Source organism: Hyposmocoma kahamanoa, unplaced genomic scaffold (genome assembly GCF_003589595.1).
Source record: "Hyposmocoma kahamanoa isolate Upper Pololo Valley unplaced genomic scaffold, ASM358959v1 210, whole genome shotgun sequence".
Taxonomy (NCBI): Eukaryota; Metazoa; Arthropoda; class Insecta; order Lepidoptera; family Cosmopterigidae; genus Hyposmocoma; species Hyposmocoma kahamanoa.
Window position 1 is genome coordinate 4,833,572 of NW_020653731.1, and position 14,043 is coordinate 4,847,614.

At 35.1% G+C, this 14,043-nt stretch overlaps 2 protein-coding genes across 2 annotated transcripts in view; one reads left to right on the top strand and one right to left on the bottom strand.

Annotated features, from left to right (window-relative positions):
* Window positions 1-3,129: 3,129 nt before the first annotated feature.
* On the bottom strand, window positions 3,130-5,040 carry LOC113227475 (pre-mRNA-splicing factor 38). The gene is made up of 2 exons (XM_026460412.1): window positions 4,376-5,040; window positions 3,130-3,328 (listed from the first exon to the last, which is right to left on the bottom strand). The coding sequence occupies exons 1-2, from the start codon at window positions 5,038-5,040 to the stop codon at window positions 3,130-3,132; spliced, it is 864 nt and encodes a 287-aa protein (XP_026316197.1).
* A 729-nt stretch (window positions 5,041-5,769) lies between these two features.
* The window catches only part of LOC113227346 (structural maintenance of chromosomes protein 4), a 38,145-nt gene continuing 29,871 nt past the window's right edge, over window positions 5,770-14,043 (top strand). The window contains exons 1-2 of the mRNA XM_026460238.1: window positions 5,770-6,219; window positions 6,308-6,562. Coding sequence (XP_026316023.1) covers window positions 5,923-6,219; window positions 6,308-6,562 — 552 coding nt within the window. The 5' untranslated portion in view covers window positions 5,770-5,922. The remainder of the gene's footprint in view (window positions 6,220-6,307; window positions 6,563-14,043) is intronic.

Below are 14,043 nucleotides of genomic sequence, written 5' to 3' on the forward strand. Positions count from 1 at the left end.
GATCACTCGGTCAGATAAAAAAATGTATATATATAAGTAAATCATATTTTTAATAAATTAATGAACTAATAGAAAAACAATATTTTGAACAAAATACCAAATACGATTTAATAATAATGTAATTGTGTAGTGTGGTTAAATGAAATTAGAAAATTTTATTGATTTGACACATTTGACATCTTATTGTTGTATTACACAAAGCAGTAGTTGTTTTGTACAAATTGTATGCATTTTTTACTTAAAAGTTTTTTTTTTATGCAGCACTTCTCTTCACGTTTTATACAACTTCAATGTACATTTTATTAAATTTGTTGTCATCTTAACGTTAAGGACAAAGAATACAAAGCTTTCTTCAGTACTTGTATATGTGTCAATTTTGAAAAGCTACTAAAAGAAATCATCATAAAGAGAGCTAAGTATGTATTATGAATATGAAAAATATCTAGTTCTTAGGTTATCGCGATTGCCACACATTGGAAATGTTGCTACTATGCTATGACTTTTTTGTGTTACTTTCTATTATTCAGCGCCGGCGCTAATCCATGTAGCGCTCGAGTAGCAATTAATACCCTGGCGTCTAGTAGACACGCGATCAAAATGAAATGCATATTGTTATATTTTCCCCAGTGACCGGAAATTCGGGTGCAAATGGTGCAATTATAAAAGATATTGTGAAGCAATAGCTCGTTTACTTCGCTTGCGACACGGGCTTTTTGGATGCGTCGTGAGCGGCGCTCGGTGCCCCCTACGGCTCAATTTACATTGCGGCGAAACGGAATGGAATGGAAGCGTCAATTTCGCCTCACTGCTCGAGAAGTTGCCGGAATACTGGAGCAGTCCAGCGACCGCGTCTTGAGGCTGTAGTATTTCGTCGACGTTTTACGTCACACTGATCATACCTTCGCGCCAGTTCCCGCGACTTCGCCAGCCGTCAGCGACGGCAGCTGCGGAATTCTCACGAATGCGCGAGCATTCTCGAGCATGCGCTAGAATTCCGCCGAATACGCGCGACGTGATTTTTGGCTCGTATCCAATTTATACGTTACAGAATTGACCATAAAGTTCATTACGCTATGTACACTCATGCAATATCGTTACAAAAATCGGATTCCACTCCGTGTCGCCGCTATATAAATTGAGCCTAATAGCTTGCGCCCGTGTGCGCCTCACACCTTGCACCACAGCCACAGATACCTAAAGCCGGCACTGCTAATATTTCGACTGAAGCACTTGAATAGTCATGAAATAAATTAAAAAAAAAAAAATCTTTTTTCAGTTCATCAGCCGTGACCAAGGGACCAGTTAAAAGCCCGAAACGTTTGTTTGTTTGAAAAACAAGTTACGCGACTTTAGAATCTTTAGATTCGAAATAATAGTTTCATTTCCAATAAAAAAATCTTGATTAATGATGTCCCTTATCTGCATTGAGTCAACATAGACTATGATGATGTCCCAACAAAATGTATTATGATCATCCACGCATCTACTATAACCTATTTTATGTTATTGAAATTCGAATATTAATTAAATAGATTTGTAAATAATTGAATAGCTTTTTACTACGGTATGACTTTTGATTCATAACGTGGTAAAACAAATTATAACCAATAATAACGGATTTGTGAATGAATAACGACGAGTTTTAAAATCTATATTGTTATATACATAATACGTTATCATTATTATCATTTCCGGTACTATTTTTCGAGCTTCTTGATTTTGTCATTTGGGTATTATGGAAACGGGCGAATGTATGATTACAGAAGAGGCACCAGTCCAGTTAGTATAGAAATCAATTCGTTAAGTAAATTATTGTTTGATATTACGTCAATAAAACATTTGAACTATTAAGCTACAAATATTAATCTATAAAAAATATATTTTTAGTAAAATATTTCCTGTTATTTTATTGTTGTAAATAAATTAAAATAACATTAGTGTACATACAACATGAATGTTCCATTTGTAAATAAACATTTATAAAATAAAAATAATATCGTGTTTAATAGCAATAAATGAATATATTTTATTTTAAATAAAATTTTTTGATGTATGAGTAAATAAAATGTCTACAGTTTTTGTTCTTTATTAACCGACTTCAAAAAAAGGAGGAGGTTCTCAATTCGACTGTATTTTTTTTTATGCATGTTATGCGATAATGAACTCCGGTATTTGTGAACCGATTTTCATGATTCTTTTTTGTTGGAAAGAGGGTACCTCCATAGTGGTTCCATTTAATTTTGAAGTAAATCATCCACCTCTAAGGGTGGCTGTTCACGCATGAAGATTCATTTTTATAAATAGCGCCTAAATTCTATTATGAGGAGCAATTATTTTAATGGTTGATTTTGCTATTCTTTAATTCAAGGCGTTTTTCTCTCTCAATATACTTTGAGTAGTGAGAACCGATTTTTATTGTCTCCTGTGTCAAGTTCCTTATAGTGGCGAACTAGGGGATGAATCCAGGTTTGCGCACTTTCCGGTAACCGATTTCAATAAAACTTGGTAATAATGTGTAATGCCACGTATTTTTGAGGTCGGTTTTTTTAGTACTTTGTACTGGGATTATTTTCTGTAAACTAGTAAACCCTTAATTGATTTGACGCGTTTTTTTGTCCATCTATTCATCTTTTTGTATGCTAAAGCCTTTTTACTTTTATCATGAAATTACGTGCAGGTCATCATGATCCAAAAATATAAATGGAAAGAAATTTAATTTTCGTGACTATAGAAAGATAGACAAAAAGTTTATATGCACTTCCATTATGATTTTGTTGGACAAGTCTATAAAAATTTTAATTAAAATGACAAGACCTCGTTTTTGTTTGAAGTTGCTGGCAGAAAAAGTGGAATTTTTTAGCAAACCCCTTAAATCTTCAACTATTCATGCAAAAAAGACTAAATTAATTGCATAGGGTGAGGAAGTGAAAGAAGTATATCAGAAGCTTAGTCAATGCTTACTGTAGCACCTAATGCATTCATATAGCATTAAAGTTTGATATTGACTTGATTAAACCAGATTACATAATGGCCACAGAATCATATTATGGACCTGCAATTCCTATAATAAATAATAATAAAACCACAATAGGAAATCCATTTTATATTGAACTTATTATAGTTATTATTCTAATATCGTCCTCTCCTCCTATCAGCTTCATGTCTCTCTCTTTCCCTCCGTTCCCTTTCTCGTTCTCTCTCGCGGTCTCGGCGCTCTCTGTCTTTCTCCCTTTCTCGTTCTTTTTCCCTTTCTCTTCTACGCTCTCTATCTCTGCTTCTGGAACGCTCGCGTTTGCGATCTTTGTCGCGACGTTCGCGTTCTCTGGATCTGCAAAATTGTCATTTATATTAATTTGATAGTTAACATATGGTTTGGCACCATGTGTTAACTATCACCTAAACCATAAAGCACCTACAGTTGAGTCAAACCATACATTTGTTGTTGAAGCCCTTGGGAGAGGCAAGTCTCAAATAGATATTCAAAATAATTTGCCGCAGAGGGAGACTACAGATGTGTTAGAAGGATGATATAAAGAAAGTGGCGGGATGGAATTGGAAAGGGATGGCACAGAACAGAGAAAAGTGGCAGAAACTAAAGGAGGCCTACACCAATATTGTTGAGAATGGCTAGAAAGAAGAAGAATAATAATAAACATTCTTTATTTCCTCCACAATATTGTAATGCAGCAAAATGGACCTAATGATTTGTACAAATAAAATTTGTGGTGACTGGAGCCTGAACTGGGATACCCTGTGATTTAAACTACTGAGGCTTCAACTCCAGTAAATATGAACATGTTGAAAAATATATAAAGGAATAGTACAAAATCAAAACAATTCCAAAATTAAGATAGGAAAAACTAACTAGCACTGCACTTCTTGATCTGTTGCAGCTCATAAACCTTGTATTAAATATACAGTGTTTTTTTTAACTGGGACAGTATGAGGAAATATGTAGGAGATACAGGAAACTTGTCTTAAGAACTAGTAAGTAATATTTGTAACTACAATTTTGGCAAAGTAAATTTATTGGTCAAGAGTGAGTTGTCCATAAAAATGAACAAAGTGGATTTTTTTTATCTCGGTTTCATGTAAGGATCATTTCACAGTATTACATTTACATTCAGCCTGATGTATCCCACTATTGGGCAAAGGCACTGTACTGGAAGAAAAAAATTGGGATAGCAGAAGTTGGTCAAAATTTCATAAATGTTATAGCATATTAATTGCACTTCTACATTTTGAGATGTAAACTTGCTAGTAGCAATGGTGCCCATTAAGCGTGTTGAATTTCCACTCATATTAGATTATAAACTGTACCATATAATTATATCCGAATACATAAATAGCTCTAAGAACTTAATTTAAAACTTACCTATCCTTTCTTCGTTCTTTATCCCTCTTATTATCTTTGTCCTTTCTGTTTTCTTTGGCTTCCACATCGGGATTCTCATCATCAGAGGGCATTTCATCATCTAAATCATCGTCTAGTGCAGAAACTTTTGGCTCCAGTTCATTATTCTCCTCCAGAATATGCCTTTTCTGTATTCTTGGCAGAATGACGTCGCATAAACGCTCTTCCCTCAACAGTTCGTCTATAAATTCATCCATGTGCACAATTTCGAACTGTCCCTGTCTATTTTGCCGCCGCAATTTTCGATTATCATTATATAGAGGCTCCAAATATTTGTAACAATCTACCGACGTCCCTGTGAGTCTCATGTAGAACGCACCCAGTGCCCGAACATATTTGAACTCTTCGTTCTTTATAAACTCGACCACAATGTCTTTTTCAGGTTGTATTTGTAGCATTTTTAACACTAAACACAGGAAGGGTGTAGGGTATATGAAGCCACCATGTACGCCTCCGACATAACGTAACTCCATAGCTTTGTCGACTAGTAACTCTGCGGTTAAAGCGAAACATTCTTCCTTCCAATATTTAGAGTCGTAAATACGTGATCTGATGATCTTTTCTATAAGATATTGCGGATTTGTGCCGCGAATAGATTTCGCGTCCTTCACTGTTCGGTTCGCCATTTTTTGTTTGACTTTACTTTTTTTTATGATAAAGAAATTCTTTTTTTTTTAATTTTGTCTATGCTAAAGAAAATGTATAAAACGAGCGGAGCGGTACATACATAATACGAGCGGTAAAAAAACTACTTTAAAAAGAAAGAGAAGCAAGCAATGTATTGGAAATTTTTCCGGTTTAAAAATATAATTTCGGAGGCTCATATTATCATCTACGTGTACAAATATCTTTTGAAGTTTTATTTAGCGTGAACTGTAAAATAAATTAAATCTGGGTTTTCTGTATGTGGTTTCTATTTTAAGAAACCACATACAGAAAACCCAGATTTAAAGTGTTTTTACAACAGCAAAACAAGCCTTTTTAATGGCTCCATCGTTCTTTTGTCAGATGTCAATGTCGAACATAGAAAATTATAGGAGACATATTTGTTTACTTGAAAAATATGTGCTTTTTTCAAAATGGAAATTTTTCCACGCCCCAACACTGATATTATTCAATTTTTCAAAATTTTGAGAATTTTTCCGGAAAAAATTCTCGAAAAATTACCCAAAAGTGCAATGTAATAGGTAACTTATTTTTTTAGATTATCTATATTATTTTATCTCATAATGATCTCATATTTTCTTTTATCCATTACAAAAAAAAAATCCACATAACATTAACATAAAAATTGGCTTGATAACCGCAAACTAACGTGAATGGTGACTTTGAATCGTAACTTCAATTAAATGCCAAACTGAATGTCAACAACAAACGCGCGCTTGTATTGTAAACGGTCATTGTTCAAAAAATAATGATATTTACAAGTCAATAATATTGTAATTGCTTGAAAATCCATTCCAACTTCGATTATCATATCATCCGTTCACGTGTAAGTTTACTACAAAATGCAGAAAACTAGAAAAAAAAGGAATGAACAAGACGAAGAAATGGAGGTCGAAGAATCTCCGGGCGAAAACGGCGGGACCCAAATTTCTGACCAAGATTGCCTGATAAACGGCGATCTTGACCACATATCCGATGATGAGGAAGGGGGCGTGCGGATTGGTGAGATTTACATTCCTCCTGCACCAAAACCTGCACTCACATTTGATGCTACGGGACCAAGAATGATTATAACCCATATTGTGAATGAGAATTTCAAGAGTTATGCAGGCATACAGACTTTAGGACCATTTCATAAGGTAATTATTTACTGCGCTCAGCTTTAGTACCTATAGCTGCCAATCTGCCAGAAAATAAATTTTAATAAAATTATATTTCAAATTTCAGAGTTTCACAGCAATAATAGGACCCAATGGCAGCGGTAAAAGCAATGTGATTGACTCAATGCTCTTTGTATTTGGTTACCGAGCCTCCAAGATTCGGTCTAAAAAGATTTCGGTCCTCATTCATTCTTCAAGCAAATTTCCTAATGTTCAGAGTGCCAGTGTTGCTGTACATTTCTGCCAGATTGTTGATGGGGTAAGTTCTGTTATTTATTTTGTTTTTCTACCTTTTTTCCTGGCTATGTATATTCCATATGTTGTACTGCGAAAACCAATCTGGAATTTTCATAGAAAATGACTTAATATTGGATAACACGACAAAACTGCTTATATAAAATGCGAATTTTTCAAATTTAGGTTCACAGTTTCATGTTTCAACATGAAATGTGGAATTGTCTGTTAAAAATTAACATGGGATGACCATGGTATGCATAAGAAATAGTCTTCGTTGAAATTTCAATTGCATTTATTTCACAGTTGATATTTTGTGAAACAATTGTTTTTTCCAGTATAGCATATATGAAGAGCATATAATTTCCTTTACTTATGGAGTTAATAAAATTTTTAACAAGGTTTTGTCTCTGTTGTATTTATGCTCCTATAGAATATGTCTGCTAAATTTGAAAACCTTATAATTACGTTTTTGTAACCAAATTCAAGACGACAAATACAAAAGACGGGCGGAATGTGGCTATTGTGCAGGTGGCAAATAACAGTCACACGTGGTACTTTATAGGCAACAATTGAAAAATTCCTTTGATTGGATTTTTGCATAATTTTGCTGTAAATAAGTTTTAAATAAAGTTTTATTAATGCCTAATATTATTTTTTATCAAAACTCAATAGTCAAGAACAATTCAGGATAAGAAATGTTCCAATTTTGCAAACATAGTTTTTTAGTGAAATTTACTCCATTTGCACATTAATAGCAATAATTTCATATTTACATTAGATACAATGAGAAATGATATCATTTTGAAATCCTCATTAAACCTACATTATTTTAAAGTACTTGGCCACACAGGTCGTCATACTTTTTTTTTATACAGAAGGTGCGTAAACTTCGTAAAAAATAAATTATTTCTCTGAAAAATGAAGTTAAACTTTTTTTTTTTAAATGTACATTACTTAGTCATACCATTTACTGCTTATCTAAGGACACAGTTACCGTAGAATATTATGACACCAAAAAACCAAATAAATTCATTCATTTGTAGTCATAGTGCACAAAAACCTAAAATAAGATAAAAATAATTAACTTTTAAGAAAAAAAAAACATTCCTTAGGTACTACATGGGATAGATTTTTTTTGCATTTTTTTTGGAACAGTCTTAAGCTGTGGTCTAAGCCATTTCAGTATGATACGTTCATTACCGTACACCCTGTATAGTCAAAGTCTTGACTCATGTCAAATCATATATTTGTTCATGTAATTGAAATCGAAATTGGACAATTTACAATTACAAGGTACGTGAAAATCGAACAGCACTATGATCGCACACCATAAGCGCCATATACTTGGAGAGAGAGATGTTGGTTTAAACTCCGAACACGCGGTTTCAATGGCCGCACTATAGTCGATATTAACAGAATACTAAAGCACAGTGTCAACATGTATGACTTGTGAATACAAAGTTGCTGATTTGGGCCCCAAGTCCGCTAATTTTCTTGTTACATCGGATCATTGTAATGCCATAGCGACTCCAGTGAGGTTATATTGCATTTATAATAAAAATATTTGTTATTCTGCTAAAATCTAGTTGCAATGGTATCGAGTATGTAACCAGAAATAGAGACGAAATAATGACCATCCATCCCTGGCAACTCATCACGCAAATCGGCCTTATATCACTTTTAAATATCAACTCTCGTTTGAGCTGAAATCACAAATTAGAAAGCTGAAATAGCACAGCGCCAACAACTGACCTGTGTGTACGTCGCTGTATATGCCAAAAATATTCTGTATTTATTGTAATAAAGATAATATCTCTAACAATGGGGGCTGTTCCATTCGGTGGTGTGGGAAAAACAGCAAAACTCAATTATTTTTTGTGAAATTACTCCACTAGTTTGTTATAATTATTAAAGGTGACGAAATTATTTCATAGATTTGTCATAGATGGCGCTACGTCTAAAAAGTCGTTGAAAACCAAATACAAAGATCCGACAAATAAGCACATGGATAAATTCGTGAGGTCCGCTGGTTCGTTCCTTGGCTTAGCGTCTGGCACGGTTTACATGACATCGGTTCGAATCCGGCCGGATCGAAGGGATTTTTTCGAAGTGTTCGATCTTTGTATTAATAATTATCTAATTACAAAATAAGAATCACATTTCTTCGGTAACTAAATTGGTAATTTTTAAATTTTCGTCCAATATAGCAAAGCTCAAGTCGAACTGGTCGATTTGAAGTGAAACAATTGACGACACCCGTCAGTTGTTTCGAATTCGGGCTGGCCAATCAGATCGTAGTTGTCACCGTAATGATTTGGCAGAATCGTTTTCAAACAAATTAAATGACATTTTGTCTCTATTTCTGGTTATATACTCGACGGTAGCGGGCATTAGTTCATTCAATCAATAACGACCGATGTTGCCGTATTATCGTATTTTTATCTTGTTTAATCAGTAATTTAGTTTTCAAATTAAATGTTTTTATTTTATATCACATCATTAGTACACTACGCCACTGACGTGCCATTGATTCGCAATTGAAGAGCAAAATACGAAAAAAGTGCAATGGCAGTTCAACAGAAGCGACACGCCTATTCATAACAGTTGCAGTGCCACTCAGTGCTTTAAATCTCAAAGAGGGCCACTACCATTGCGCCCGTTACCCTGAGACATAAATTGACAAGTCCCATGTGCCGTAATTTCACCAGCCCTTACTCTTCAAAACTGAAGCGCAGTAATGCTCACATTACAGCTTGGCGGCAGAAATAGGTAAGGTGGCAGTACTTCCCTGGACGAACTTTCACAATGAATTCTACTGCTACTAAAATAAAATAAAAAGATATATTTAAGATAAAGATATTTATTCACTCTGACGAAAGGGCCATTGTTTACAATATAAATTGAATATCGGATAAATTAGATTAAAAGTTACCTTAAGCGTGAGACTGGAGTCCATACCAGATAGCTAGACCTGTCTACTGATCTCCTGGCTCTCACCCTTAAACGAAGCTTTTTTTAAAAATAAATGTAGTATTTTCCAAGGCTTATCCCCAAAAGCCGATCCCTTGCGGTATCCGTTTTATTTTAAATTATTGTCTATTCTCCCCTGATACCCTGATGTTTACTAGTTTATTTTTGGTAGGTGCTTTTTCTCTTGACTGTACTTATCTTACAAATACAATGAGGGGATCCGTTGGAAGTTGCAAAATATAAAGATCAGTTGCAATTTAAAATGTGTGGAATAACCCTTTTCCGGCTTTTTCGTAGTGTACTATTTTCGAAGGTATCGTTTATCGGCTTTTTTCATGCAAAAAGACGGCGGTTTGACCTTTATGCCCCTTTTTCCACATTTGAGATCACACATGCTGTCGTAAAGCCTGCCGTTGCTACCGCATAATCGCATGTCGGGTTTGCAACCGCAACGCCCGTAAACTTGCGCCGGTGAATATAGTAGAATAAGGATGACGCAACCTGGAACGGTCATATTTCATGAGGCAGAATAGCGACACTAACATTGCCCTCCTTGTCATCACTAACATAATATACACGCACGGATCAGGCACGCCAACACGCGCGCTCGCGCACACGCAAGTACTCGCAACCGCTGATTTCATATGTAGGTACTTAATTATTACAATAAATCCAAACTCATAATTCAAATGACAGGATTATCCACTTTTCGTTATTGTAAATTAGAATGCAATCAGACGGTGTTCTGTTTAAAAAAATTGCTTTCACGGAACCTTACTAAGCAGAATTTGATTCATCATCATATCTCAATCACAATCAACCCATTTATACGTCCCACTGATCACGAGTCTCCTCTCTAGCGAGTGTTTAGGCCATAGTCCGCCACGCTGGCCCAACGCGGGTTGGTGAGTTAAAACTTTATCCGAAGGTTGTGAATCATCTTCGACGTTTCGTCACGATGTTTTCTTTCACCGAAAAGATCATATTAAATTTCAAATTAAATTCCGAGAAACTGCAAGCCCGGATTCGGGCAGCAGCAGGAATCCACGGCGCGGGCGTTTACTTACGGGCGGTAGATCAAACCATTAGGTTACCACTGCTTCCTACGCTTGACATATGAAGAAACCAGTTAAAGAATTATCAAAGTCACTGGAAAAACGTTTAGAGTTAATACCGCCATCCAGTTCGATAAACGCTGAGCGTACTTGCCTAAATCAGAAAAAGGCTAATAAGTTTCAATGTCCTTAAAAATTACCTTTTACTTTTAGTCATAAAATGCTTGCGACTAAATGGTTAAGTTAAGAATGATGTTATAAATGTTTTTTGTTAAAATTGATTACGTAGCATTACATATATTTATGTCAGCATTGACTTTATTTAAGGAAGTATTTGTGCGTATCTTTTTCACCAATATTTAAAAGTTCTTCAAATTAAAAATTATTTATTTCCGAAAATTCTCCTCAAGTGACTTTGATCATTCTTTCCCACTCTTCATATAAAATTAATAATACTTTAGAGATATCGAGATTTGTATAAACTGTTTTTATTTAATTACGAAATGTACGCTCGATAATATAAAAAATCATCACTAACTTGTTTCATTATGTTTTGATATTATAATCTATATTATTTCCTCTATTTCACAAAATAATGGCGTAACGACTAAAGACTGATTTGAGTCACATAATAATATGCGAAAGACCATCCGTCTGATCGTCGCAAGACTCGATTTACAATGGAAAAGTAACATTTCGTGTACAATCCAATAAGAGAAGAAAAATAAAATACTTCTATATCATAAATTAAAAAACTTACCTAGCAATATAAGCAGTTTCATTTTTTGGCGTTTGTAATAGTTAAATTGGATAGGTGTATACGAGCGCTCAGTTAAATATTCGAGTAAATTTCATGTATTTTTTCGTATTATGCAAATTGTACAATTTAACATTTTATGGTACGACATGAAAAATCTGATTACACCGTATTTCTAAGTTCTAACAAAAATATCTAACATTATGTTGAAACACAATAACTCATAAACTCGTACATAACATAAAAAAAGAACGTCTTAAATTTTAATGGGCGACTACCAATGCCACTGAACTGAACATCTTTATGTAAGAAGCTTGTATCCATTTGAAGAAGAAATGTTTAAAATCTCTATACAAATTGAGAAATTTCGCACATTTAAACAAATACGCAAACGAAAATTTCGCTTTTTCAAATTTAAATGTAATCGCCATTTCCCGAAGTTGATTTTTTAGTTTAATGACTATTGGTTTCAATGTGCGATCCATATTATTTTCCACAATGTTATTGTATGGGAGGAAGAAAGAATATCGCGAATTAGACAAGTCTTTAGGAAATGTAATAATATTCGATTCATATTGATCACTGTATCATGGACGGAATCATTCCATCATATTTACAACAGAATAAAAAGAATTTACTGCAACGTCACAACAACATAAATTCACAAAAGAAATTATAAATAAAAACAAAATTACATCAAGAAACAATGAACAAGCGATACAATTTCAAATATTGTCGTGTGTACTACAAATACTGTGGCGTACGCATTATTATCTACTCCATTTTTTTATAATATCAAGTGACGGGACGAACAAGTCGTGATGGTAAGCTAGACGCCTGTCCTTAATAGTTGCAGTGCCACTCAGAGCTTTAAATCATAAAGATCTGAGGGGCTCTGCTACTGCGCCTGCCACCCTGAGACAAGTTGACAAGTTCCATGTGCCTGTAATTTCATCCGCAGCCTTACCCTTCAAAACCGGAACGCTACTGCGTTACCATGCTAACCATTACTACTTGGCGGCAGAAATATGTAAGGTGGCAGCACTTTCACAAGGAGTTCTACTGCTGCTGCAATACAAACGTGGAGTGTGCTTGCCCGCCTCGATGTATTTATTGTTTGTAGTAGTTTGAACAAGAGTCTCTCAAATTCAGAATTGTTCAGCATTTCACTTCTATTTCATAATCATATTACTAATGCTGGTATAAAAGTTTTACTGCCTCCGTGGCCGAACGGTTACCATGCCGGACTGCCACGCAGAGGTCCCAGGTTCGATTCCCGGGCCGGGAGAAATGTTTGTATGGCCTACATTTATTTCTCTCGTAAGGTTGGGTGTAATTTGTGGTTGTCTATGTGTGTTCATGGCACCCGCGACACAGGGTTTCCCTAGTGCGGGGCTATGTTGAGTGTGTGCGTTATTTATAAAAAAAAAGTATCTGTTCGTAAGGAATGCATTTAACAAAGATTATTTCAATGTACAGTCAAGGCCGTTCTTATCGTAAGCGGCATACAGTTGGATTCAAGTCTTAAGTGTCAAGCTTGAGGTGCTCTTTATCCTGTACTATTTTCGAGAACACTGCGATGAATTTCTTTTGCGATGACTTTCATTTTTTAACCTACTACAAAAAAGGAGGAGGTTCTCAATTTGACTTTACGCGATTACTCTGTGAAACGATTTTGATGATTATTTTTTGGAAAGGGGGTACCTCAGTATTGGTCCCATATAAATTTGAAGAAAATTTTCCACCACAGAGGCTGGCAACTTAGGAGATGAATCCGGTTTTTTTTTTCAATAAAACTTGGCAAATAGATGTTGTTATTTCACGAACTTTTGTCATCGGTTTTTTTATAAAAAATTATAATTATCTAGAATACTATGATGAACATCTTAATTTTTTCAAATATATCTTTACAACCTGTAAGTACAACTAAAATTATAATGTAACAACCCTACGCTCCGAACGCAGTGTAGACAATTACACGTTTAACAGCTCCGTATCTTTCTACTTTAGTTTTGATTATAGTGACCCTCCCTACCGACTCATATACCCTAATACGAGAAGGGCACTCTAACCTGTGCGTGGACAGGAACCTTATAAATTCAGGTTCTGACCCCAGATCTGCCAGTGTACAGGGTTGTCACAGACCTCTGTCACTTGACTTCATCCGGTTCTCGAGAGGCTAGTGCCTGGGTGGAAGTTGCCATACTTATCTTATTATACTATGTTAATAACTTAATAAACCTATGGGACATGTTATTGTCTCATTCAGCTAAAACCACAGCCTAGACTAGGCTGTGACACTGGTTCTCAGGAAGTCCTAAAGCCGAAAGAGTAACACGTGTGTGTTGAAATAGCGAAATAAAACAAACTTCTAGGAAATGAAACTATTTTTCAAACAAACCAACATTTCGCCAAAGTTAGCCCTGACCAAGACCACGGGACCTGTAAATGGCCCAAAACGTTGGTTAGTTTGAAAAAACAAATATATACGCGATTGAGATCCAAAAAAAAAATTGTTTCATTCCCTTTGTGACGTGGTTCATAGTGTTCTTGCGGTGTCTGAATTGTATGGAAAACTTAATCAATTTACAATACATGTAGTTTTATTTCTCACGTACTTTTTTATGCATGTAAGTCTATAACTATAGGAGTTATGACTTACATGCATACAATAAAATCTATTGGAATGTGACGACCTCGGTGGCCCAACGGTTTGCACTGTGAGCGCTGCCGCTGGATGAAAGGGTTCGATTCCCGGTAAGATCAATTTGGGAAATGAACTTT